This window comes from Peromyscus eremicus, chromosome 3 (assembly GCF_949786415.1).
Source record: "Peromyscus eremicus chromosome 3, PerEre_H2_v1, whole genome shotgun sequence".
Lineage (NCBI taxonomy): Eukaryota > Metazoa > Chordata > Mammalia > Rodentia > Cricetidae > Peromyscus > Peromyscus eremicus.
The window spans coordinates 103353194-103379507 of record NC_081418.1 but is presented as its reverse complement, the minus strand read 5'-3'; the positions used below and the strand labels follow the sequence as shown (position 1 = coordinate 103379507).

The following is a 26314-nucleotide window of genomic DNA, read 5'->3' as shown; positions in this document are numbered from 1 at the left end:
GGTCCAACCCTGGCCAGGGGGCGCGGCCAGGCACGGCCCGCCTCGGGGCGGAGCGAGCACGCGGAGACAAGCTGCGGCCCAAGGCGGTAGTCAGGAGTGACGCTCCCCGGCAGCATGGCTCGAAAGCACCCTGCAGGCAGGAGGCAGCGGGGGCGCGGCCCGGAAGCCAAGGACAACAAAGCAGCCCGGCCTGAGGAGAGCGAGGCAGGTGAGAGGCCGAGTCTGCGGCGTGCAAGGCGATGGTGGCGGAGGCTGGAGCGGGTGGTCAGGCGGATCTGCGTCTGCGGCAAGGTCTCCACGGCCGCATGCGCGGCGCCTGGAGGGCCTCTGCCGTCAGCCCTGACCCCGCCGTAACCCCTAGGGCCAAGTCCAGCCTCTTGGCAGGAGTTGAGGGCCGACCAGGAGAAAGTTTCGCAGTTGCATGATGTCTCAGGGAGACACCAAAACTAGAACAGAGGGAGACCTTGTAGTGCGAGATCTCTCTCCAAGTTGCATCTACTGTAACTCCCGCTCCAGGTTTGGGATATGCGCTTCTTACCTTGATCCTAGCAAAAGCTCCAGTTTCTCCTTTAAACGTATCCTTTCCCCACTTGTCCCATCTTAATAAATCACCCCTTCACCCACCTGTTAAAACATGCCTTTTCTCTCTTTTTTTAAAGACTTACTTTTTATGTACGCAGTGTTCTGCCTGCATGCCAGAAGAGGGCACTAGGTCTCATAGGTAGTTGTGAACCACCATGTGGTTGCTGGGAATTGAACTCAGGACCTCTGGAAGAGCAGCCAGTTCTCTGAACCTTTAAGCCATCTCGGCAGCCCCCAAAACACGCCTTTTCTTAACTGCCAGTTCGTCAGCAAGTCCAATTCAGCTTCGGAGTCATGGGAATCTGTGCCTAACTCTCTTGATATCCTGCCCATGTCGTGTTTTAGTTGAGTGAGTGGAGTTGCCTCTTTTCTGACTTCCTCTCTGCATCAGATCTCCATCCAGCAGCCAGATGGTGTAGAACAACCACAAAACCTCATATGCCTCCATCTTCTTACTTAAAACCTTCTTAGGTTTATGCCCTCCGTATATAGCATCTACCTCACTTAGCATGTCTCCTTTCCAGATATTTTTTTTTTTTTTTTTTGGTTTTTCGAGACAGGGTTTCTCTGTGTAGCTTTGCGCCTTTCCTGGAACTCACTTGGTAGACCAGGCTGGCCTCGAACTCACAGAGATCCGCCTGGCTCTGCCTCCCGAGTGCTGGGATTAAAGGCGTGCGCCACCACCGCCACCACCGCCCGGCTTCCTTTCCAGATATTCTTTTTTTTTTTTTTTTTTTTTTTTTGGTTTTTCGAGACAGGGTTTCTCTGTGTAGCTTTGCGCCTTTCCTGGGACTCACTTGGAAGCCCAGGCTGGCCTCGAACTCACAGAGATCCGCCTGGCTCTGCCTCCCGAGTGCTGGGATTAAAGGCGTGCGCCACCACCGCCCGGCCTCCAGATATTCTTATTCCGACTTCCTCCCGTTTATTTTAAACAGCAGCCTGGCTTAGAGTTCTGGATCTTCCCGTCTCGTCCTCTTGACCACAGGAATTACAGATGTCACCATGCCTGGCTCTTAGTGACCACCTTTCTGTTTTTCAGATAAACTGTTTATTTATCTGGAGGCTTGGCCTTTGGTGTTTCTTTGGCTTAGAAGGTTCATGGCTGTTGCTGGGGCTAATTCCTTCTCCCTTGAGGTCTAAGATACTCCATGATCATCTTAAAGTAGTCATCCCTAGGTACCCTCTACCACAGAATCAGACTTACTGTCCTGTCAGCCTCTTATTCTACAGTGATCTTCATTTCTGATTGCTTGAGTAAAATGTAAGGGTCATAAAAACAAGGCTCATTTCCCTCCATATCCCATTCTGTTCTTCCTCTTGTTTTCATCCCTGAAAAAAAAGAACATTTTACTTTATTGTTTTTTTTTTTTTTTTTAATTTTATGCGTATGTGTGTTTGCTTGCATGCATGTCTGTGCAGCATGTGTGGGCCATGCCTGCAGAGGCTAGATAGATGAGGGTTGGATCCCCCAGAACTGGGTTACAAAAAGTTGTGAGCTGTCATTTATTTGGTGTTGGGAATTGAGCTTGGGTTCTCTTGGAGGGGCAGCAAGTGCTCTTAACTGCTGAGCCATCTTTTGTCCTGCAGAACCATTTTTAAATATGCAAAATGCATGCTGCTAGAGAAGAATGCTCGACCTTCTAAAATAACTATATAGAAAACTTGACGAATTTAGTGTCCCTCACACCCACCCCGTGGCTCCTGCTACACTGGAATCGGATTGTGTACAGATTATAAATTCATTGTCTACTAGGAAATAGTAGTAGTTCCTAAACTTCAGAGGAGTTAGCTTACTCCACACTTATTCATTTACTCACGGAAGACATTTCTTGAGTATCTGTTGTGTGGTGGTGTACTTCAGTTAGGTAGTTTCTGCACAGAAGATTTGAAGAGCACTGCTGTGCACGCAAATGAAGACGAGGCTGGGCTCCTTTTGATTGTTGGGAATAAAGAACATCATCGCTCACCTTGTTACGGAGCAGGCTCCTCTTCATATGTTTTTCCCCCCCTCTGTGTTAATGTCTTCATTGGGAAATTCATTAGTTTCTCTATTTGTTCGCTGATTTCCAGCCACTGCTCCAAGTACTGGGAGTATACTAGTAAATGAAGCAGGCAAGGTCCCTGCTGTTAGGACCCTGATATTCTTTGGGGAGGCAAATAAGGTCAACATAACAAGATTTAAAAGGAGAGAAAGAAAGACAGAAAAGCAAATTCACATGGTGATGAGTAAGTACAGTTGCTCTAATCAGACTGCCACAGGTCTGGGGAAGAGGCAGGATTAGTGTCCAGGTACTGTAGCAGTTACTGTGTGTGATTTTTGAGCTCTTCATAGGAAGTTCCGTGGTGAGTGCAAGGGGAAGGGGGGTTGGGGGGTTCCTGTGCAAAGAAAACAGGATGCTTAAAGACTCTTGGCTAGACACAGTCTGAAGAGGTGAGTGGTGGAAACTGAGGTCACCGAAAGGGCAGGGACCTCAGTCTGAAGATCAAGCTAAGGAATTTGAATTCATCCTAAGTGCCTTGGGGAGTTCTGAGAAAGTGCACGCACGTGCCCTTAAGTCCCAGTAGCTGGATAAGGAAGCCACAGTGGTGATTCTTGAACTACTGAAATGACGTTGAGCTCAAGGGGACTGAGTAAGTATGCTAGATAGCTCTTAATTTTGGAAACGTTCTGGAGATGTGTTGAGAGGCTTCCCTACTCCCCGGCATCCTGCAAAAAATAAACAGCGGCTGGGTGTTGGTGGCGCACGCCTTTAATCCCAGCACTCGGGAGGCAGAGCCAGGTGGATCTCTGTGAGTTCGAGGCCATCCTGGGCTACCAAGTGAGTTCCAGGAAAGGCACAAAGCTACACAGAGAAACCTTGTCTCGAAAAAAACAAAAAAAAACAAAAACAAAAACAAAAAAAAAAACAACCAGCAAAGATTACCAAAAAGCCACCTGTTCCTGTCCTCTCGAGTTTACCGCTGCCGAGTGCTGGGCCATTTCCTTGCCGTCTGTGCCTTTTCACACTCAGCCAAAACAACATTTCATGCTGAGCATCGTATTATGTCATGTTTCCTTTGTCTTAAATATGATTTAATTAAACCAGGCATGGCGGTGCTCCTTTAATCCAGCACTCAGGAGGCAGAGGCAGGCGGATCTCTGTGAGCTTGAGGCCAGCCTGGTCTACAGAGTGAGATCCAAGCCAGTCAGGGCTATATAGCGAGACCCTGCCTTAGCAACAACAAAAAGTTATATTTCATAGGGTGATTTAATCACTTCATGGTAGGATATTCAGAGTGTTTTGGTTTGGTTTGGTTTATTTTTTGAGACAGGTTCTTGCTTTGTAGCCCAGGCTAGCCTATGACTTTTGCAATTTGTTCTTCTAGTGCTTGGATCACAGGTAATACCACCCTGCTCCCCTGGACATTCAGAGTTTGATACTGTAAATGTGCTGGATAGTTTTATGTCAGATTGACACAAGCTAAAGTCATCAGAGAGGAGGGAACCTCAATTTAGAAAATGCCTCCATTAGATCCAGTTGTAGGCAGACCTGTAAGGCATTTCCTTAATTAGTGATTGATGTGAGAGGGCCCAGCCCATTGTGGGTGGTGCCATCCCTGGGCCAGCGGTCCTTGGCTAAGAAAGCAGGCTGACCAAGCCAGGGGGAGTAAGCCAGTAAGTAGCACACCTCCCCTCCCCCGCATGGCCTCTGCATCAGCTCCTGCCTCCAGGTGTGTGCTTTTCTAGACTATGGCAGAAACAGAATAGCAAAAGTAAGGTGCAAAGAGGTTTGTGAACTGCAAGTGTCTCACCTGAGAGTGGTCGATTCTAATAGGTCTTGGCAGGTGGTCGGCGAGCAAGGTGTCGTGAGTGGATTTGAGTCTTTTCCCTTACATTTCCTTTGAGATTGGAGTTTAGAGTTTTAGTCACAGGGTGGTTTCTGTTTTAGGAGACGTAGAAGGAGAGTCTTCTGGTAGTGTAGCTTGGTGGTAGCGCTTCCCTACCATACACGGGGCTCTGCATATGCTCTGTGGTTTTCATTGTGACCATAGAGAAGGCTTCAGGTGAAAGGCTGAGCGGTATATGCTGCCTAGACACAGGATGGGTGACAGAGATGTGGTTGTGGGGACCCTTGCCTGTAAGTCACACTGCCTCCACCTTCCCAGCTGACTCCCCGTCACCTCTTGCTCTGTGCTGTTACCTAGATGACTTTGAAGATGAGAATCAGAAACCCCCAAAGAAGTGCTTCCCCTCCAGAGTGTCCCGCGGGAAGAGGAAGAGAGGCAGCCGCGATCCAGGAGACCCCACAGATGGTGCAGCAAAAAAGAAAGTGGCCAAAGCCACTGCCAAAGCCAACAATCTCAAGGCTCCGAAGGAGGAAGCTCTCAGCGATGGGGACGATTTCAGGTGAGCTGACCACGCACAAAACCTGTGACAGGTGTTCCCATCAGAGAAGCGAGGATAATGGCAGTCATGGGGGGTGTGGGAAGACGGAGGGTCTTCAAGCATTTCCAGCTAGAGCCAGGCCAGCAGGAACTGGAGACCTCAGAGTTTTCTGGTGAGTTCATTGGCAGCTCACAGATAGGGATTTATTCCTGGTTACACAGCTAGCTAGTAGCACACTCAGGAGCAGAATTCAGGGCTCCTGATTCTTGGTCCAGTGTGCTTTCAACTTCACAGATACTCAACAGAGAGGCAAGAGACTTCCTGCCACCCCAGTGTTTGGCACTGGCAACTGCCGCCCAGCTGGACTTTGAGCGTTCACTGGGCACATTCTTGTCCCCCGCTGCCCTTCTCAGTTTTATTTATTTATTTATTTTTTTCCTAGTTTGGGGCTCAGACCCAGGCCCTCACTGAGCTCCACCTCCAGGCCCTTCCCCATGTTGCACTCTTGTTTCCCTTCCACCTGGAGCCCTTCCCTTCTGACGCTAGTTCTCACAAGTCTCGGTCTTTTCTGCTCCCGTGTCCTGCTGCTGCTGAAGAGTGCGCTGTGTCTGCCAGATGACAGTTACTTACGACAGTGCAGTGTGCTCAGGTTTGCTACCCTCTAGGGTGATCACACCTCTCCTGTCTCGGCTAGAACTGTGAGCTTCATTTGTGTTCACGGGGCCTGTGGCATCTAGGCCTGGGCCTGTAGTTTGCCAGATGCTGAATGCCTTTGTAGTAGGTGAATATTCTTATTTCAGTATGAGGGACAGTGAACATTAGACTAGTTCAGGATCCAGCCTAAGCAAGCTGGAGGGTGGATGAATAGAGGGAAACTGGTAAGGGCTCTTTTGCCGCTAAATAAATCCAACCTGCTGTTGATGATGGGAGAATAATCCAGCAGAGGGCAGTAGTGGGTCAGGGGGAAGAGCCAGGGGAAGCAGGCACTTTCTCCACCATGGTTCATATGCTTCCTGGTTGCCCCACCCAGTTGTTGAATTCCATCTCTGGGGATGTCCACACAAAGACAGGTCCAGAGCTGCCAAGGAAGACTCTGGATCCCCTTTCCTCTCACGTGAGGGTTGACTGGTTCAACCTGTACTTTAGAAGTTTAGTAGTTTGCTACTTTTTCTTGATGTCATGGCAACAAAATTTCCCCCATGTCAAATGGTAGAAAACAAAACCAAAAATGTTACTGGAGCTCAAGACAGAGACCATTTTAATTGTCTGTGCTAAAATATTGACTGTTTCCTCTTGATACAAAGTATCATAATGTTTATGGGAACCAAAAGTAACCCAGAACTGTAGCTGGATTTATATATGAATTTGCAGAAATATGTCAACATTCTGGCAACTGTTTACCTTGCACGTCACTGTCTAGCCAGCTGCTTCTCTGTAGGGTTTCCCTACTAGCAGCTGCCCAGCCTGGTCCTGGTTGTGGTTCCATGGGTGATCACACCGTACTTGTCCTGTTGGAGTTGTGCCAGCCTCAGTGTCCTTGGGCTATGTTTCCTAATGGGAGAAAAGCGTTCTCTGAGTTGTTGACAGGTGGCTGGGCTGATGGGAAACTCTCTGGCCTCCAGCTGTGTGCATGTGTGCACCATTACCTTGCTTTCTGAGACTCCTGCGACTGTGTGGCTTCTTTAATTTTGCCCTCACCGTTTCAAAAGGCACAGCAGATTCTTTCCCACATGGATTGTGAGTTAATAAGTTGGGGTTTGTTTTAAGAACCAAAGGTCTGGCTTTGTAGCAGGGTAACCTTATACTTGAGCTCTTCCCACCTCCTGTCTTTAGACGTTGAGAGCCAGCTGTGTGTCATCTTCACGGGTATGATGGCAGCAGTCAACAGGAGAAGTCCTGTAGGTTCTGCTTAGCCCGAGTGTGACACTAGGGTATGTGAGCCTTCTGCACCTTTGATCCGTACACAGGGACTCTCCAGGCGACTGCAAGAAGGCAAAGAAACATGCGAAGACAGAGGTGGTGGACAAAGGCAGTGATGAAGACGAGGACAGTGAGGATGACTGGGAGGAGGTGGAAGGTAATGTGTCTGTCCTGTGTTCCAAACTCTTTGATTCTGTTTGCCAAGTCATGCTGCAATCTTGTTGTTTTTCTTTGAAACAAAGACAAGAAATACAGTTGCAGTGGTGACTTCTTTTAAGTGACGAAATTCCATTGGTTCCAGAGAAGCCTGTATGTTTTTTTCCTCCAGTGGCTTTTGGTGAGGAAACTGTAAACAGAGGCAGTGCTGGAGGAAGAGTGCTGCTGGAGTTGTTGCACAGTCCTGACTCCAGCCCAGCGCTGTCCCGCATAGCTGTGTGAGCAAGTTCTCTGCTTGTCTGAGGCGGGTTTCTTCTCTGGCAGCATTCTGTAAACTGTATGGGACTGTGAATCCTGTCAGGCTGCAGGTGCGGCAGACCTGAGCCCCAAGTCCACACCGTGAGAGTGGTAGCTAATGTTAATTCCTGATTCCTTCTGTGGGGCATGCCCACCCCCTCAGCATTTTATTTTGACAAGGTTCAAATCTTCCAAGAAGTGAAAGTACTCTGTATACCTGGTCCTTTATATTTAATGTGCCTTTCTCTCTGTAGCTATTTGAAAATGAGTTTCAGCCATTCGGCAGCATTCTTTTCCCAAGAAAGTAGCACTGTCTTATCTGGCAGAGCAACCTCATCACACCCAAAAACGCGAAAAACGACCCTCAGTTGTTATAAAAATGCCTTCATAGCTCTGTTGTTTTCTTCTAATCCAGGTCCAGATTAGAAATTATGAGTTTGTAGTTTTTGGTTTTTTGTTTTGTTTTTTAATCTAAAGCTCCCACCATGTACTACCTTTATTAATTACTTCTGGTGCTGGGGACTGAGTTTGTAGTTTTTTGTTTTTTAATCTAAAGCTCCCACCATGTACTACCTTTATTAGTTACTTCTAGTGCTGGGGATTAAACCTATAGCCTTAGGAATACTAGGAAGGTGTTCTGCCACAGAACTACCACTCCTATCCTTTGGTTTTTTTGGTTTTTGTTTTTAAAGTGTGTGTGTGTGTGTGTGTGTGTGTGTGTAGATTAGAGGACAACTCTCAAGAGTTCTTTTCTGCCACCTTTTGGGGTCCAGCCCAAAGTCAGAGCATCAGGATGCACACCATCTTGGCAGCCCCAGCCCTTGTTCTTTTCAGGGCTATTGACTTGCTATTTAGTCCAGGCTGACGTGGGATGTAGGACCTGTAGGACCTCTGGTCTCAGCCTGCTGAGTGCTGGGATTACAGATGTGTGCCGCCGTACTTGGCACTTTCTTTTTCCTTCTTTCTTCTTTGGCTTTGTAGAGCAATGCCTGCTTTGAAAAGTCCTGGCCTCTTTCTTTTTATAATATTCTGGTTTTGTCAGATAAACAGTCGGGCAGCTCGGGCTTCCCTGTCTATTCCTGATTTTGTTTATCCCGGCAGAATCCTGTTATTGTTCCGTGTATTAGCTATTAATATTATTTACTTTAATTTATGTGTATAAGTATTTTCCCTGCATATATGTCTGTGCACCATGTGCCTGCTGCCCGTGGAGGCCAGAAGAGAGTATTGAATCCCCTGGAACTGGAGTTACAGATGGTTGTGAGCCACCATGTGGGTGCTGGGACTTGAACCCAAGTCTTCTACAGTCAGTGCTCTAAACCACTGAGCCATCTCTCCAGCCCCAATTATTATTATTAACTTTTAAAATTACTGTTGCTAGAACTTACCGAGCCTATGCTGGACATGGGAGAAGATTCTACCACCTCACAGTCTGTCCTGCCTGTGAAGGCTGTGGAAATAGAAATTGAAACCCCGGAGCAGGCGAAGGCACGGAAGAGAAGGTAGGCGGGGCCCTGCTCCTGTGCTCCTGTCCTGGAAATAGGCAGCAGATACACAGAGAAAAGCCTTTGTGTGTCAGGAGTGGTCTGAAGCCCCAGGGCAGAGCCTGGCTTTGCCTGTAGGACTGAAAGGAGACACCTGGTGTCCTGTGTGGGTGAGAGATGAGGTGTGTGCCAAGGACTGAGCACTCTGTTCATCTCTTCGTTCACCTGCCCCTTAGAGCAGGATTGTAAGTGAGAGGCTCAGAGAGCTTAAGTGACAGTCCAGGAGCCGCTTAGCCAGTGAGTGGAGGATCCAAGACCTGAATCCTTACTGGCTGACATGGCACGCACACTTTCCCTACCACATATCACTACAAGACTTGAGATGGTACCCCCTGTGGAAGGAGCACCCACCCTTCCCAGAGTGCCCAGTTCCTCTGTAGCCTCTGATGACCTAGGAAAATGGAGCGTACAAGCTAGCTAATGAGGTCCACTCTGATGGAGTAGACCTCATGTTATTAGGCAGGGAGGAGGGGGACATTGTGTCTTTCAGGAAGTGCAAGGTTTTCCTGCAGGTTGATGGGCCATGGGTGAAAGATTTTGCAGAACAGTCATGTAAATGCCTTCTTTAATTTAGCATCAGTGTGGTGGTTTGAGGAGGAAGTCAGGATTCTGAAAGAAGGGGACTTGAGGCCGGTGGGTGAGGCATAGAATGCTGGGAGGGCTGCACGGTGTCTAAGAGAGGGTCTAAGGACGGAAATGCTGCGTCCAGGGCTGCACGGTGTCTAAGAGAGGGTCTAAGGACGGAAATGCTGCGTCCAGGGCTGCACGGCGTCTAAGAGAGGGTCTAAGGATGGAAATGCTGCGTCCAGGGCTGCACGGCGTCTAAGGATGGGAAATGCTGCGTCCAGGGCTGCACGATGTCCAAGGACGGGGAATGCTGCGTCCAGGGCTGCACGGTGTCTAAGAGAGGGTCTAAGGATGGAAATGCTGCATCTAGGGCTGCACGGTGTCCTGTGAGCAATTTGTAGGTGGGAAGTGTTGCATCCAGCATGGCTCCAGGGACAGACCAGACTGGGGCAAAGACAGACATGTGGACAGAAAGCTGGTCCGGTGGTCTAGGATCTTGGACAGAGAAACCTCAATCCTCCAGAAGCTCAGTGTGTTTATTATGTAGTTGAACATGGAGACAGGGTTATTACATGGAGATAAACAAGGAGGCAGGGTTTATAGTGTGCAGCTGGATCAAGGGAGCAGGTTTAGGTCATCTCAGTAGGAGATGTCTCTGTAGGGGAATAGTCTTCAGGCTATGGTGGGAAGCTAGGTGGACATTTCCTGTATACACTATTAACATCCATAGGAAGACGGATGTTACATAATACCCTGAGGAAGGTAAAGCCTTTGCCATTTCTTTGAGTCTCATGGGCAAGGGGTGGCTTTGCCATTTTCCCATGAGTCCGAGGCTATGGGATCCTTGACATGGCCATGCGCATATCAACAACACACATTCACTCAGGACAGCACTCACTCAGGGCTTCCTCCTCTTCCCATAGAGAAGGAGCAGATGGTGGCGCTTGCTGATTTGACTGAGTGGGACAGCCTTGTATAGGAACTGGGGCAAGTGACTCCCATGCCATGGTAAGAAGTTGGGGTTCCTGCTTCAGTCTTGCGTCTCTTGCTGTGTTTCAGTGAGAAGATAAAGATGGAGCTTGAGACGTACCTCCGGAGGATGATGAAGCGCTTCAATAAAGAAGTTCAGGAGAACATGCACAAGGTGATGCGAGGAGGGCTAGGAAGAGCGGGCCAGAGGTGACAGGCCCGCGTGAAGTTAGGTGCCATCCTGGAGGCCGGGCTTACAAGTGGATAAGTGGAGTTCCTTTCACCGTGGTGTGGAGAAGAAAGATGTGCTGAGGGAAGGAGGTGGGAGAGAGTAGACAGACTGCCTTGGTGTCATTGCAGTAGGTTGGTGAAGGGCACGGTTGAGGCTGGAGGGCAAGAGTTAAGGTGGGGTGCCTAGCAGTGGAGGGTGGCTTCAGATGAGCAGGGTGTGTGGAAAACAGTCAGGAAGATTCTTGCCTGGCCTCCAGTTGGTGCTCTGAGCCTGTGTCTCCGACCTTTCCCTGCTGACCTCACAGCAGCTGACCCAGGTGGTTGACGCTTCACCTGAAAATCCTGTAGTGTGTCTGTGAAAGGAATTGCTGCTGAGAGGAAAGGTTATTATTTTGAACTGATGAATTCTTTGAGGGAGTGGGAAGAGAGTGAGACACAAAGCCTTGGGGTATGGCTGACACAGCCTTTGTACTGTGTGTAGAAGCATAGCCAAGGTTTCCTGTCCACCAAACATAAGGTCCCTGCTGTCTTCAGCTCTCTCTCCATGCTGGCTTCTTCCCCCCGCTCCACAGGTTCACCTGCTGTGCCTGCTGGCCAGTGGCTTCTATCGAAACAGCATCTGCCGCCAGCCAGATCTGCTGGCCATTGGCCTCTCCATCATCCCAACTCGCTTTACCAAGGTGCCACTTCAAAACAGGGACATCTGCTTCCTCTCAAACTTGGTGAAGTGGTAAGGCCATCTTCTGTCCTCCAGAGCTGGGGTATAGGGTTGGGTTTCTCTTGGGCTGGTTCAGGCCAGTTCTGTAGTGGTCAGTTGGCATCAGGAAGGGGCATGGCATTGAGGAGAGGAAGCATTGGGATGATCCTGGCCCTAGAAGAAAGCCTGGGCTGGCAGGAGTCTCATGTGCACTGCATACTTAGGCTAGTATGAGGAGTTCTGAGACAGAGGAATGCAGGAAGTAGGGTGCTTCCCTCGGGTGGGCATTCTGGAAAGGGTGCCCAAGGAGGTGGCAGCTGAGTTGGGTCTTCAGTGATGGTCAGCATTAGCTAGCTGGGCTGAGAAGAGCCAGTGCAGGTAGGTGAGTCTAAGAGTCACTTGCTGTTGGTTTTATTGGCTGTAAAAGACTAGAACTTCTTCTTCACCTTGACCACTATGTAGAGGAGTACCTGGTCTCTCCCCAGGTTCATTGGAACCTTCACGGTCAATGCGGACCTTTCAGCCAGTGAGCAAGACAGCCTGCAGACAACCTTGGAGAGGAGAATCGCCATTTACTCTGCAAGGGATGATGAGGAGTTGGTCCATGTAAGTGGTTCCTCCAGTGGCACTGCTCATTAACAGGAATGAAATACGATGTCATCCTTGGAGGATGCCTGTTGCCTGCACAGAGATCGGACTTTGCATTTGCATGTCTGGCCAAATGCCTGGCTTCTTTAGACTTCCTGAGATTTGGCTCTGAAGAATGTAATATGTCAGGTACTGTCATAGTCATTGTCTTCTCTCATCAGCTCATTAGAGCTGTGGGCAAGGAGAAGCAGGGATTGCCTCAAGTGAAAAAGCCTGTGTGGGGACATCACTCAGCTAGTGGCAGGTGCTACTTCATTTCAGCCCTATCTAAGGAACTAAGAAGCTTCCTCTGGTGCAGTGCCACCAGCCAGACTACAGACTACAGCCTTGTCCTGTTCCAGGATACCACGCTGCACTGAGTTATCGAGTCCCTCAATTTCTTCTAGATTTGTGATTGTTTCCTGGCTTTTCTCTGTCCTTGTGAGCTTCACAATTTTACAGGGAGATGCCAGAGATCAGAGCCAGGGACTTGAGGGTGGCAAGCATGCTCTACCGTTGAGCTGCTTCCCTTGGCTCTTGCTTAGTTCAGACAGGGTCTCTTAGGTAGCTCAAGCTAGCCCAGAATCATGACTTCTGCCTTGGCCTCCTGGGTGCTGGGATTAGGGACGTGTGCCACCACCATATGACTGCTGCCTTACTTGTTGCTTTCTAAACATCCAGATAAAGGAAGTCACAGGTAACAGCTTTTCCATGGTCACATGGCTTCTGAGATGGCCTACCTTCCTATGTTTGGTCTTCACCTCTGACTTTCTCTCCAGGGTATTGTAGTAACTGATGAGAGTAGTCAGGAGCTAGTGTGGGGATCTGGGGGAGACCTTGCTGCAGTATATTATTGCTATCGCCATGAGGCTTATCCCTGAGGGAGCAGCTCCCATCCTCACAGGTCAGTAACTCAGAGCTGTGGTGTGGCCTCCAGGTAAAAGATTCAGTGTGGGGAGTGGAAAATAGAAAGCATACGTGTGACCTGGCGACATCTGTATTTCCACATTTTCTTCCCTGACTATTTTATTTTATTTTCTTTTAATCGCACACATAATACTTGTTGACTACAAGGCCAATCAAAGGATAGGTGAGCGGGAAGAGACTCTGACAACCTGCAGCTAGTTATAAGTGCTATTAACTAAGCAGATAGTCTTTATATTTACATGTCATCCTTCTTAGGAACATATGGTGACTTTTCCCGTGAGCTGAGTCTCTGCAGTGTCATTTACAGCAGTGTCTGGAGGGCTGGTGTCCTGTGCTGGGGTGGTTTCCACCCTCTCCTGTCTAAGCAGCAGCGTACATTGGGTTAGCTTCCTCATACTGTCCAGTTAAACATATCCCCTCTTGTCATTGTAGATATTTCTTCTGATTCTTCGGGCTCTGCAGCTGCTCACCCGACTGGTGTTGTCTCTACAGCCCGTTCCACTGAAGTCATCTGTGACAAAGGTGAAGTCCTTGGGCATCTAGAGAAAAGGAGTTGCCACGAGAGAAGAGTGAGGAAATCGCACATTTAAAAGAAAATTGGCCACTATCATTTTTTTATTATATTTATCTTACATTTGTGTGTGTATATATCATGATAGCTGTGGAGATCAGAGGACAACTTGCAGAAGTTGGCTCTTTTCTTCTACCGTGTGAGTCCCAGGGATTGAACTCAGGTTGTCAAGCTTGGCAGCAGGTGCCTTTACTCACTGAACTATTTTGCCAGCCTAACGATGTCATATTTTTAAGAGTTGGTGTTCTTGAAGACTGGGCCCCTCTGAGCCTGTGTTAAAGGAGATGGACACACAAGTGGGTCTTTAGCACCCTGAGCTTGGTGTGCACTGAGTCATCTGAGAGAGGGCTGTTTTCCAAGCTGTTTCTAGCCTGTGAGCCAAGTAGAGAGTCACCAAGGTAGCATAGTGGAGAGCAGATGGGTAAAGGACTCTGCCTTTTTAAATGTATGAGGAAGGATGTCAGTGCTGCCCAACTGGGGTGTCATGTCATCTGGTGCCTGCAATAATGGACGTTGATTGTCATAAGTTAGCTAAACTATGGAACAAATAAGACAGAACAGCAAAATTAACATATCTTTCCCTTCTTCTCTCTTCCTGCTCTGCTTTTTGAGAGAAAGTTTCATATGGCTCAGATTTGCCTCAGACTCACTGGAGTTGAGGATGACCTTGAACTCCTGATTATCCTGCCTCCACCTCCCAAGTATTGAAATTACAGGCACACAGCATGACACTCAAGAGTACCAAAATTTCTTACTGTTTCAGGGGAAGAAGTCTTCCACGGGGACATCCTTAGAGAGTCCTGGAGGCTCTTCAGATCCTTCCAGTAACGTTCCAGAAAGCCCCAAGAGGCCCAAGACCAGCAGAAGAATCAAAGAAGAGGACGCCTCTTCTGAGTGCCGTGCAAAGTGCCGAAGCAAGGCCGCTGCGGGCAGTGGGCAGCGGAGAAAGCCCTCCTGCAGCGAGGGAGAGGAAGCCAAGCCGAAAACCCAGAGCCGGGCCCGGGCCCGGCAGCGGCGGCGGGTGGCTGCCAAGGTGTCCTACAAAGAGGAGAGTGGGAGCAGTGAGGCAGGCAGCGGCTCTGACTTTGAACTCTCCAGTGGAGAGGGCCGGGATTCCTCTGATGAGGATTGTGAGCCCGGCCCTCAAAAGCAGAAGAGGACTCCAGGTCCTCAGAGGACAAAGACCAGGTCTAAGAGTGCCACCAAGACCCAGTGTGAGCCGCCAAGCTTTCCAGCGGCATCTTCAAGCTCTTCAGGCAGTAAGAGAGGCAGGAAGGTTTCCAGTGGTGGCAGAGAGACAGGAACTGGGAAGGCTGCTGGTGTAGACCAGTGGTTGGAGGTGTTCTGTGAGTCGCAGGCCAAGTGGGTGTGTGTGGACTTGGTGCATGGTGTGGTGGGCCAGCCTCTGACCTGTTACAAATGTGCCACCAAACCCATGACCTATGTCGTAGGCATTGACAATGATGGCTGGGTCCGAGATGTCACTCAGAGGTATGACCCAGCCTGGATGACCACAACCCGAAAGTGCCGGGTTGACGCTGAGTGGTGGGCTGAGACCTTGAGACCCTATCAGAGCCCGCTTACGGAGAGGGAGAAGAAGGAAGACCAGGAGGTAAGACACCTGCCACCCAGGCACAACACTGGGCAGCAATCAAACTGTCCTTTTCTGCTCACGACTATGCCCAGCAGTATGTTGATATTTTAGTGTGGCTTAATTATGTATTTCTGAAGATATTTATACTAGCCATAGAAATAGATGCTTTTCTATATGTTTGTCTATATTTAATTATCACACCAACATTTGGCTTACACATCCCCATCATAGTCTATCCTTGAGGGCAGGAACTCAAGCAGGAGTTGATACAGGAACCATGGAGGAAAGCTGCTTACTGACTTGCTCTCCACGCTCACCTGCTGTGATGTTGCTGCCACAGTTTTATTGATAAAAGGCTTCAAGAGCCAAGTGATCGAGTGGCTAGGCTTTGAACTCGGGCCTATGTGAAGTCTGCATTCTTTAGTTATTACCCTGTTAGTGTTTTGGACCTTGAAGGTACTTTACAAGCTCTGTGATCTCACTGAGGGAGAAAGGATAACTCACCTGTGTGTGGCTGCCCCTCTTCCACGTGCACAGACAGCTCAAATACACCTCACACCTGTAGAGCATGTCTCCTGGGAAGGGAGGGACTTAGAACACAGAACTCTCTGTAGCCAACCAAGAAGTAGGCAGAGCAGATGCCTTCCAGAAGCAGGGATTTCTCCAGTGTAACACAGCTGTGTCAAGAATTAACCCTGGCAGCAGGGAAAGGGTCCAAGGTGCTCGTGTACAGCAGCCCCGTGTTGGGTGGAACTCTGCGTGAGAACTCGCCTACACTGGCCACAGGTTGATTTACACCCACTCAGGGTAGGAAAGACATGGGGTTGTGTAGCATCGCCTTAGGGAGTATGCTGCAGCCCATGTGGAGTTGCCTGTTCAGTGCTGACAGGCTAAATGGGAATCCTGCAGGTAGCACTGTACCCAACTGAAGCCTCAGGATGCCCAATCAGCAGACTCTCCACCTTAGTTGCTCTGTGGTTGGTCAGTTTGCTTTCTGTTGCTATGATAAAACACTGACCAAAACCAGTGTAGGAGAGAAGGGGTTTATTTGGCTTACATGCCCTTATCACAGTCCGTCCTTGAGGGCAGGAACTTAAGCAGGAACAGAGACAGAAACCATGGAGGAAGCTGCTTACTGACTTGCTTCATGCTCACATTCAGCTAGCTTTATACCTTCCAGGACCTCCTGCTCAGGGGTGGCACTTCCCACAGTGGGCTGGGCCTCCTCCATCAATCAGCGATCAAGAAAATGTACCATAGACAAGCCCATAGGCCAATCTGATAGAGGCAATTCCTCAATTGAAATTCCCTCTTCCCAGACATGTCTAGGCTTGTGTCAAGTTGGCAAACACACACACACACACACACACACACACACACACACACACACACACACAACAAAACCCAAAAAAACCAAAAAACCAACCAACACAGTGGTGCCAGTCTGTAGGAGTTCCTTGGTGTTTTGAAGGGAAGCCAAGAGAAAGCTTAAGCCAGCTTGGGAAACAGCATTTGATTCATAGCAATGGGGTTTCCTACTAATCACCAGAATTCTTAGTGAAGTACAAGACTTGTGTGGATCTCAGAAAAGCTGCAGGGTAGTTGCTGTAAACCTGTTGAGCCTGCTTTTGCTATAAGGTGACAGTATCACTGAGGTCAGGCCTATGGTAGAGAAGTTGGCATCTTCTCCCATGAAGATCTGTAGCAGAGTGGGCTGAGGCTTAGGGTGTCTAAAGACTGGAGACAGGTGCCTTTCTGATGCTGGTGCATGCCACAGCTACTAGTGCTTCCTGGCTTTGGGTTGATCCTTGGCGCACCTCATGGCCACAGTGACTGGCAATGTCACCAAGTCACTAATGGGTCTGGACCCCACGGTTTGTTGTCAGAACAGGTTCATGTATAGCAGCCCACTCATACCCCTTCCTCGTCTAGGCGCCTGCTCACCACTGTCTGTCTGTCTGGCCTTTGCAGTTTCAGGCGAAGCACCTGGATAAGCCTTTGCCCACCTCCATCGGGACATATAAGAACCACCCCCTCTATGCCCTGAAGCGCCACCTCTTGAAATTCCAGGCCATCTACCCTGAGACAGCTGCAGTCCTTGGATATTGCCGTGGAGAAGCTGTCTACTCCAGGTGTGTGAAGCATCCTCCTTGTCCTCCTGGTGGCCTAGGACTAGCACCTGGTGCATAGGCACCTCTGTTAACAGTAATCTCAGCAGGGGTGTACTGTGAAGGAGAGATCAAAACATGTATAAAACACCAAGTGCAAAAAGCTACAGGGAAAATTATATAAATGTGGGACAGTTGAAATACAAGACCATAGAAATGTTCCTTTTACCCAGTGCACATGAAAGCGGAGAAAAGAAGTTGTCGAGGGTACACTCACAGGTGTGCCAAACCCTGTCCGTAATAAACAAGTTGGGAAATGGATACTGGCAGTGGCCACACAACAGTAAGTGTGCCTGGTGTTGCTGAGCTCTCCTCAAGAGTGGCTGAAATGTTGTGCTCTGTGTATGCTCGTGCACTGCGGGCAAAAGAAGTCACCAAGAAAGTACTATAAATAAAAAACGAGTGTGCGATGTTTACAGAGGGAAAACTGAAGAAAGATGATAGCATTTAGAGCTGAGAGGGAAACCAGACGCAGAGATTTTGAGCAGTAGCAGTAGAAAACAAGTAAAAGAAGGGTTTTTTTTTAAAACATTGACGTGTAAGGACCAAAGGGCTGCTTTAAATAAATGGAGAGCGAGAGGCACAGAAAAGAACTGTAGAGCCCCAGCACAAGGGTGAGTGTGGGAACAGGTCCTGCTTTGAACCCTGGTGGGGAGTCCCACCAGACCTTTACCCTTGAGTCATCTTGCTGGCCTCTCCGTCCTTAAAACTGAGTGTATTCCCTGCCTGAGAGGCCACATTTTGTTTACTCATGTGAGTGGACACTCAGGCCCCCCCCTTTTGGCTGTTGGGAGCGATGCTGCTATGTGTGTTAGTTGAGTCCATGCTTTGCATACTACAGAGAGTTTGCGGGGAGTGGCTGAACTGTTTCCTCAGTGGCCACACCTTTTACCTTCCCCCAGCAGTGCACAATGGTGCTGCCAGTCACTGTCCTCACCAGAAGTACTGGTAACAGCCGTTCCAGTGGTTGGGAGCTGCCATTCATTCTGAGAGTGCTGTGTGCACTTTCTGGCTGTGTTTCTTAGGGGTATCCATGGGATGCCTACCCATCAGCCTCTCTGCCTGCGCCTTGTCTGTTTCTGTCTGAAGTCCTGTGAGCAGTCAGAGATGATCTGGCTGCAGTGGGAGTGCAGGATGGACTCTGTCCTAACAGAGAAGTGCTACCTCGGCAGTGGCCATGTGAGCTAGAGGATGAGTGCTTCTCCTGGCTGATGGACAAGGCTGCTGAGGTTTAGGGAGGTGTAAAGGGACTGGCGCAGGCCTGCCAGCTTTCAGTTGAGTCCCCATGCTGGGCTGGGCTGCACTGTGTGTGTCTGCAGGTTCGTAAACAGCAGTAGGAAGCACATGGACAAAGCTCAGGCTGTGTGCAGACCCGATGCCCTGCTTGTAGGAGCCCCTGTCTTCAACAGGCTAGGGGTGCAAGCTGAAGAGGGGCTGGGCATGTCTGTTGAAGAAGGCTTGGCAATGGAGGGTTGTAGGCCTGTGGTGCGGCTCTGAGCTGGGGACGGTGAAACAGTGACTCTGCCCTAAGCACAGGCCCTGAGTCATTCGTTGCTTGTGTATGCATCTTCCTCCACCCCAGTCTGTTTGCTTCTTCAGGTATTTCCCAGAGTCCTCTTCTGAGTTTACCACACATTCACATGGCCCCATGTTGTTGAGCAGTGGTCAGACTCTCAGCAGTTACTCCTTGGGGAGTGCGGCCACCTGCTCGTGCTGGCTTTCACCTCATCCCACAGGCCACAGAGAGAGCTCAAACCTAGGCTCGTAATGGCAGTCCTGGGAAAAGGGCAGCCAAAGCTAGGTACAAAGCCTCAGGAAGAAAGCTCCAGCTGGGTAAGGGTCGCAGGTGGGCACAGGCAGTCTGAGGGTGAGGCTGTTTGCACTGTGTGGTGCAGGAAGGGCAAAGAGCAGGGCCTGCTCCAGGTGTGAGGTAAAGCCCGGGAGGAGAATCAGCAGGGCTGTGCCCACATCAGCTACATACCAGCTCGGGTGAGGCCCGCGGTCCTGCATCCTTACAGTGCACTGAGTGTGTCCTTCGTCTCTCCTCAGGGATTGTGTGCATACTCTGCACTCCAGGGACACATGGCTGAAGCAAGCAAGAGTGGTACGGCTTGGAGAAGTGCCCTACAAGGTAAGAGTGGGCCACCCGCAGGGCCGGGAGAGGCTTGCTGGCAGCCGGAAGTAGCCTTTTCTTTGCCTTGTGCGGTTTGAGGACGTACGCATTTCAATTATGTGTTAGTAAGGCATATAGAGGAAATAGGTTTTCCAGGTAAGGACTGTGGGCCGGAAGGTAGCCCAGAGACACATGCTGTGAGCTTGAAGGCCAGCAGGTTAGAGCTGGGTTGCTGGGTTATTCTGAGGTCCAAGCCCTGCTTCATGGAGAGACCTACTAGCTGGTTGCCCTGCATGACAGTTTACCAAGCATTTTGTTTATATGTGATCTGTTGCATTCCGGTGACCTTAGGGATCATGTGTGATTTGTTGCATTCCAGTGACCCTAGGGATCACATGTGATCTGATACATTCCAGTGACCCTAGGGATCAATACCACAATGTCAGTTTTATAGATGAGAAGGTTGGAGTTCGGACAGGCTATGACTTGCCAGTAGGCCTTGCAGTTAGTAACATCCTGGGCTCAGCAGGACTCACAGGCCTGCTCTTAGCACTTGTCTCTGACTCTGTGACCGCTTTAGGTCAATTTCCTGTGAGGGCCATTAACTCATCGAGGTGTTACAGACATTTCTCCGGGCATTGGCTCAATCACAGTAGCAGAGCACAGTGGTTATTAATGCCCATTTACAGAAGACAGCAGAGCCCTGGTGGAGCTGTAAGTGTGGAGCTGGTGGTGGGCCCTCAGCTTGGTGGGAAGAGGTGGCAGGTTTCAATAGTGGCTGCTACCAGCAGTGGCTTAAGTCCCTGCTGGACCCAGAGGCCTGCTGGGATCTCTTTCGACCTTCCCCTCCCAGACTAGTGCTGTCCAGTGAATTACAGTAAAGTCACATATTTACAATTTTTAGTAGCCAAAGCTGGCCGTGGTGGCCCATGACTTTAACCCCAGCACCTGGGAGGCAGAGGCAGGCAGTTCTCTATGAGTTCCAGGCCAGCCTGTGCTACAAAGTGAGTTCCAGGACAGCCAGGGCTGTTATATAGTGAAAACCTGTCTAAAAAAACCCAAAACAACCACCCCCCCCCAATTTTTAGTAACCATATGAAAACCAAAAAAAACATTTAAATATATTCAAAGTAGCATTTCAATGTGTTATAAGTATGTCAAAAGTATGTTATAATATGTCAAAATGTCTGAGATACTTAAATTTTATATAGTCCTTCTTTGTAATTCTGTGTGTCACTTCAGTATCTCAGTTCAGACTAGTCCCATCATTAGTCATCTAACAGATAGTACACTTCTAGAATGACCCTAGAGTTCTCCCTTTGTTCTGATCTCCATTATCCTGGCTCTTGCCTCAGTCTCTTTCTTGAGTAGCAGTCAGGTTTTCTTCCTAGATCAAATGCATTGCCTGTGTTACAGTTCTGTGGTTCTCTGGAACACAGTGCCCTGTGTGGGCAAACCTGCCCTAGCTGCCCATCCTTTCAGTCAGTGGCCTCACGTGGTGATGATTGACGCTGGGGTCCTAAATCTCCTCTCTCCAGCTGTGTTCTGATCAACTTTTCCTGTTCCATATCTGTCTCGGCTTTGCTGTGGCCTGCTCCTGTTCTACCCAGCATTCCTTACAGCTCCCATAGAGCCTGAGCTCCGTCAGCAAGCACTGCTTCTTCCCATCTGTGCCCGTGATGGCTGTCATGGCATGTAAGAGATGCTCAGTGACCACTGAACACTGCTGGATGAACAGTGACCTAGTTGGCTTTCTAATGTTGGGGTAAATACCATGACCAAAAGCAGGTTGCAGGAGGGAAGGGCTTGTTTGACCTACACTTCCATATCACAATCTATCATCACGGGAATTCAAGGCAGGAACCGCGGAGGAACTCTGCTTCCTTGCTTGCTCAGCCAGCTTTCTTACACAGCCCAGACCCACCTGCCCGGGTATGGTGCCACACGCAGTAGGCTGGGCCCTCTCACATCAGTCATCAATCAAGACAGTCTCTTTCAGATGGCCGAAGGCATGTCTGATCAAGGTAATTCTAGTTGAGGGCCCTCTTCCCAGATGACTCTAGGCTGTGTCAAGTTCAAGTAAAAACCTAACCAGAACAAACAGCTGCTTTAGGAGACTGGCAGAACCAGAAGTCCACAGGGGTGGCTGGGAGCTTATGCCTAGGGGGTTAGACTTACACAGGGGTGTTCAAGACGTAGCTCGGACCATACCAAGCCTGAGCCCCTTTGGTGCTTTGGTGGGCTCTTCATCTAAAGAGTGGTTTTCTCAAAGGCTTTTTTTTTTCTCCCTCCTAAGACAGGGTTTCTCTGTGTAACCTTGGATGTCCTGGAACTGTCTGTAGACCAGGCTGGCCTTGAACTCAGAGATCCACCTGCCTCTACCTCCTGAGTGCTGGGATTAAAGGCACGGGCTACCACTGCCTGTCTGGTTTTCTCAAAAGTTTTTAAAAGGAAAAGAGTTAAAGGATGAGAGAGGCACATGTAACCCTAACCAGCAGAGCTTGCTGACCTGACCCCTACACTAGAACAGCCTGTGTGCCCAGGCCAGGAACCAATCTGTAGCCCATTGCCTGTGCTGCCCTTGTCTGTGTTATGCAACTTGTGTTTACCACTCCTCTCCTTAGCTCCTTAGGAAGAGTCTAGCCTTGGCTGCTAGGCATTTGTTGTGTACTGGAGGTCCTGAACAAACACTGCTTCCACAGGTGACACTAAGGTGGATAGCTGTTGATCACTCTACAGAGAGATGGGGGTTATCCGGGTTAAATTGTCACCTATAAGCCACGGCACCATAACTCAGTCACTTCATCTCTAACCCACTTTTTCATTGTCATGGAGGACAGAACGTAAAAGCCTTCATGTGGCTTTAGGCATATCACTTGCGCCTATGTTGCACATCTGGAAAATTGAGAGGAGTGAGTGGGCTGCACCTCTTGAGCTCACTGAGATTAGTAATCTGAAGCACAGGGGTCAGGCATGATGACACACCTGTAATCCCAGATTCAGTCTGAGGCAGGAGGATCAGGAGTTGGAGACCAGCCTGGGCTGCAGAATGAACTTCTGTTTCAGCCTCCCCTCCCTAAAGGAGAGAGTCAGCACTGAGAACATGTAGTGCCCTGCAGGAGCTGGCTAGTGAAGGTCCACTAGTGTCAGATTTACAGCACCCGGTGCCTGGTGTGGGCTGAGTACCCGGAGCAGGAAGCCTTTCTTACAACCTGGCCGTTTCCTCTGGAGTAGATGGTGAAAGGCTTCTCCAACCGTGCCCGGAAAGCCCGGCTTTCGGAGCCCCAGCTGCACGACTACAATGACTTGGCCCTCTATGGCCACTGGCAGACAGAGGAGTATCAGCCCCCTGTGGCTGTAGATGGCAAGGTAAGGACAACTCTGGGGGGGTCAGAGTCAGCCACCCTGTTTTCCATCCAGCTACTCCCTGGCATGCCCATCTCTGCAGGTACCTCGGAATGAGTTTGGGAACGTGTATCTCTTCCTGCCCAGCATGATGCCTATCGGTTGTGTCCAGATGCACCTGCCCAACCTGCACCGTGTGGCCCGCAAGCTGGGCATCGACTGTGTGCAGGCCATCACTGGCTTCGATTTCCATGGAGGCTACTGCCATCCAGTGTGCGTGAGGGGCCTTCGGTGGCAGGTGGGGAGGCTGAGGCTGGTGGGCTTATTTTCCAGATTTGACTCTGGGTTTAAAGTCAGCCTTATCCCCTGATCAGTCCCAGGTTCTAACAAGAAGCTGCAGACCCAGTGCAATGAGTGTCCTGGTACTTCTAGGCTGAAGCACTAACCCCGTGCTGGTCACAGGCTGGGGACTAAACCATGATCAGTGCCCTTGGTTCCTGAGCGCTCCTGTATGAAGTGGGGACTAGGCTTGAGAATTCTCACTCTAGCACTCAGGCAGGGCCTGTGGAGGAAGAGGCACAGGGTTCCCACAACCCTTCTGCATGAGTGGCATCTGTCACTGGCTGGCCAGGAATGCCCATCAGGGCCCCAAGTACTCAGAAAAGGCCACTGGCTTCTGAACAAGGAAGGAGGGGGGGTGGAGTAGGTGACCAGCTCAGGGAGCTCATCTGTGTTTCTGTCTCCACAGAACTGATGGCTACATTGTCTGTGAGGAATTCAAAGACGTGCTGCTGACTGCTTGGGAGAATGAACAGGCCATCATTGAAAAGAAGGAGAAGGAGGTGAGTAGGGTGAATGGGGCCTTGGAGAAGAGCAACAAGTTCCACTGGGGTCTCTGCCCAGGCCACTCCTGCATCATGGAAGACTGGGGAAGTCCGTGTGTTAGCCCGTCTGGTGCTCTGACTTGATGGAGGGCATCCTAGGGTGAGTGCTGGGTAAAACAGCTCCCTTCCACACTCCATGTGTCGCCTACTTGCCTGCATGCAGCCTCAGGGACTGGGCCCTGACTTGGAAAGCCCAGGTCCTAGACCTGATTGCTGCCTTCCACTCAGTGATGGTTCTGAAAGACTCGGTTACTAATGGCTTTTACATATGTCACTTACTAAATCTGACTTGTGGTTTGGAAGCAAGACTTGGTGTGATGGGAGACCCTATCTGTTTTCTTTTCCCAGTGTGTGTGTGTGTGTGTGTTATGCATATGTGTATATGCATGCTTGTGGGGCAGGGGCACTGATGGCATGTGGAGGCCCAAGGTTAATATCTGGAATCCTCATTCTACCACCTTACTCGTTGAGGAAGTTAGCTCACTGATAACTAGCCAGCTTCCTCTGGGGATCCTGTCTGCACCCTCTGAGGCTCTATTACAGGCAGGCCTGCCACACACACACAGCATTTATATGAGTTCTAGGGACCCAAACTCTGGTCCTTACGCTTGTGCAGCAAGTGCTTTAACCACTGGGCATCTCCCCAGGCAGGAAGATTCTTCCAACCTGAATTGCATAGACAGATGTCAGAGCATCAGGCTCTGCCTTATGTTTCTCTGTGATGCCATGGCTTCACCTTTCTCCCTTTATTTCTGCCTGCAGAAGAAGGAGAAGCGGGCGCTGGGGAACTGGAAGCTGCTGGTCAGAGGACTGCTCATCAGAGAGAGGCTGCAACTCCGATATGGGGCCAAGGTCAGCGTGGGGCCTTTGTGGACAAAACAAGCCTGGTTACCACTCAGTCACTGGCCCAGATTCTGGGACATCACAGTAGAGTGGCTCTATATTAGGAAGCCTGCCTGTTGGCCTCAGCTAGCTGCCCCTGCCCTGTCCTGTTGTCCCTCCTAACCTGGACACCTGCACTGGGTCTAGTTTGCTGCAAAGTTCCATGTGTGTTGGGCCTTCTGTGTCTGCACCTCTTGGCTTCCAGGATTCCCAGTACTGTGACCAGCTTTGGGCCTGCACACTTCACACCTGCAGTCCCTGTCTACAGTGCTGGGTTGGGGGAGGGTTTTCATCTCGATACAGGCAGAACCTAGAGCAGTTGTGTGATGGGTACTAAGTCAGAGCCATCAGACCGTGCTCTAAATGTCCTTTTCCCTTTATGATCTCTCTCTCTTCCCGTTGCCTGTTTGCTAAAGATATTTTAGTCATGTGTTCATTTGAATCTTGTCAGGGACCCCTTCATCAGGCTTGTTCTCACTGGCTCCTGGCTACCCATACACTGTCTTCCTTTCCATCTAGGACCCCTCCCCCCAGCTAACCTAGCCAGCCTCACCTCAGATCCTCCAGGGGTACCACCCCAGTGCTGAAGGTTGGTCCTAAGCACTAAGCAGTTGAAAATACCATGCATGTGTGTCAGTGAAGCGACATGCACAGCGGTAGCCGTTTGCCCCTGGACTTGACTGAGCTGCCGGCCTTGGCACCCTCTTTCCACCAGCAGGTCTCACTTAAGTACCTGCTTCGCTGAGCTCCTCGCCTGGGGAAGGCCAGTAAGGCAGCCTGGGCTCTACCAGCACCACCCAGAACCCTTGTCTTCCAAGGGGCCCGTCCCAAGACCAGGTTCTTCTGGGAACTTTGCTGCCTTTTAAAGTCAATTCTCTGCAGCTAGCCATTAACTGTGGCTCCTCCACTGTCTTCCCCCAGAGCGAGGCAGTAGCTCCCCATGCAAATGCAGGAGGCGGACTCTCTTCTGATGAAGAGGAAGGGACCAGCTCACAAGCAGAAACAGCCAGAGTCCTGGCTGCCTCCTGGCCACAAAACCGAGAGGCTAAAGAAGAACAGAAGCCCGAGTACCGTAAGATGACCCGGAAGAGGCGGGCAGCAGAGGCTTCACATCTCTTCCCATTTGAGAAGCTGTGAAGCGAGTGCCCACCAGGCCAGGTGGCAGTTCTTGTCTGCGGCCGGTGGTCTGGGGACTACAGGCCAAATGGAAGTTGTGCTGCAGTTCGGTCTGACCCATGGGGCAGTGCTGGAGCTACCCAGAACCCACCCCGGAAGTTGGAACACTTTCCTGGGAGATACCTTCTGACTCCTGGACTTTGGTATTCCCATCTTTGGAAATGTGAGTTTCTTTTAGAGGTCTTATATGTTGCCCCAGCTGGTTTCAAATTCAAAATCCCCTGCCTTACGCCACCATGCCTTGTCTGGTTTTTCCTTTTAGTTTTTAAATAGAAATCCCTGGGAAATTCTGGGTATTGGAGCATGTGGACACACTCTTCTTTAGTGCTGTTCACACCGGGATGCTTTGCTCTCCTCTCCTGCAGGCCCGGGCCATTCGCTTTTCAGGCCTTCCTTTGCCTGAGTCAGGTTTTCAACACTGCCCAGTGCTCTTTTGTCAGAGACACAGGCCATCTCTTGTCAAGGCACTTTGGGGATTGATTTTATAGTTGGCAGAAGACTAGAACAAAGAACTCGATCAAGAAAGGGTAAACAAATTGAGAATTATGAAAATGTTAGTAAAAGATTAGACTATTTTATTCAGTTCTGGATACATTTACTCTGTACTGATACGTTTACTTAGCTGCTCTATGCCAGCTACTCAGGAGAAAGCCCTTTTATAAAATCTTGACAGAAAATAAAGCATTCACCTAAAAGCA

General features: G+C 49.8%; 1 protein-coding gene across 3 annotated transcripts; it reads left to right on the top strand.

Annotated features, from left to right (window-relative positions):
- Positions 1–12: 12 nt before the first annotated feature.
- On the top strand, positions 13–26314 carry Xpc (XPC complex subunit, DNA damage recognition and repair factor). 3 transcript variants are annotated; one of them, XM_059258206.1, is made up of 17 exons: positions 16–208; positions 4768–4969; positions 6916–7025; positions 8703–8823; positions 10492–10576; positions 11205–11362; positions 11815–11935; positions 13316–13405; positions 14218–14800; positions 14906–15066; positions 17020–17180; positions 19266–19347; positions 22564–22698; positions 22778–22947; positions 23423–23516; positions 24321–24410; positions 25362–26314. In XM_059258206.1, the coding sequence occupies exons 1-17, from the start codon at positions 115–117 to the stop codon at positions 25575–25577; spliced, it is 2673 nt and encodes an 890-aa protein (XP_059114189.1). In that variant the 5' UTR covers positions 16–114; the 3' UTR covers positions 25578–26314. The 3 variants fall into 3 exon arrangements, with proteins under 3 accessions (XP_059114190.1, XP_059114189.1, XP_059114188.1); XM_059258205.1 differs by having other exon boundaries at positions 14218–15066; XM_059258207.1 differs by lacking the exons at positions 22778–22947; positions 24321–24410; positions 25362–26314 and having other exon boundaries at positions 13–208; positions 14218–15066.

Coding starts and splice junctions, on each gene's coding strand:
- Xpc (XM_059258205.1), top strand. CDS start 115: ATGGCTCGAAAGCACCCTGCAGGCAGGAGGCAGCGGGGGCGCGGCCCG. Junction 7,026..8,702: donor TGACTGGGAGGAGGTGGAAG/GTAATGTGTCTG, acceptor TACTGTTGCTAG/AACTTACCGAGCCTATGCTG. Junction 13,406..14,217: donor TGAAGTCATCTGTGACAAAG/GTGAAGTCCTTG, acceptor TTACTGTTTCAG/GGGAAGAAGTCTTCCACGGG.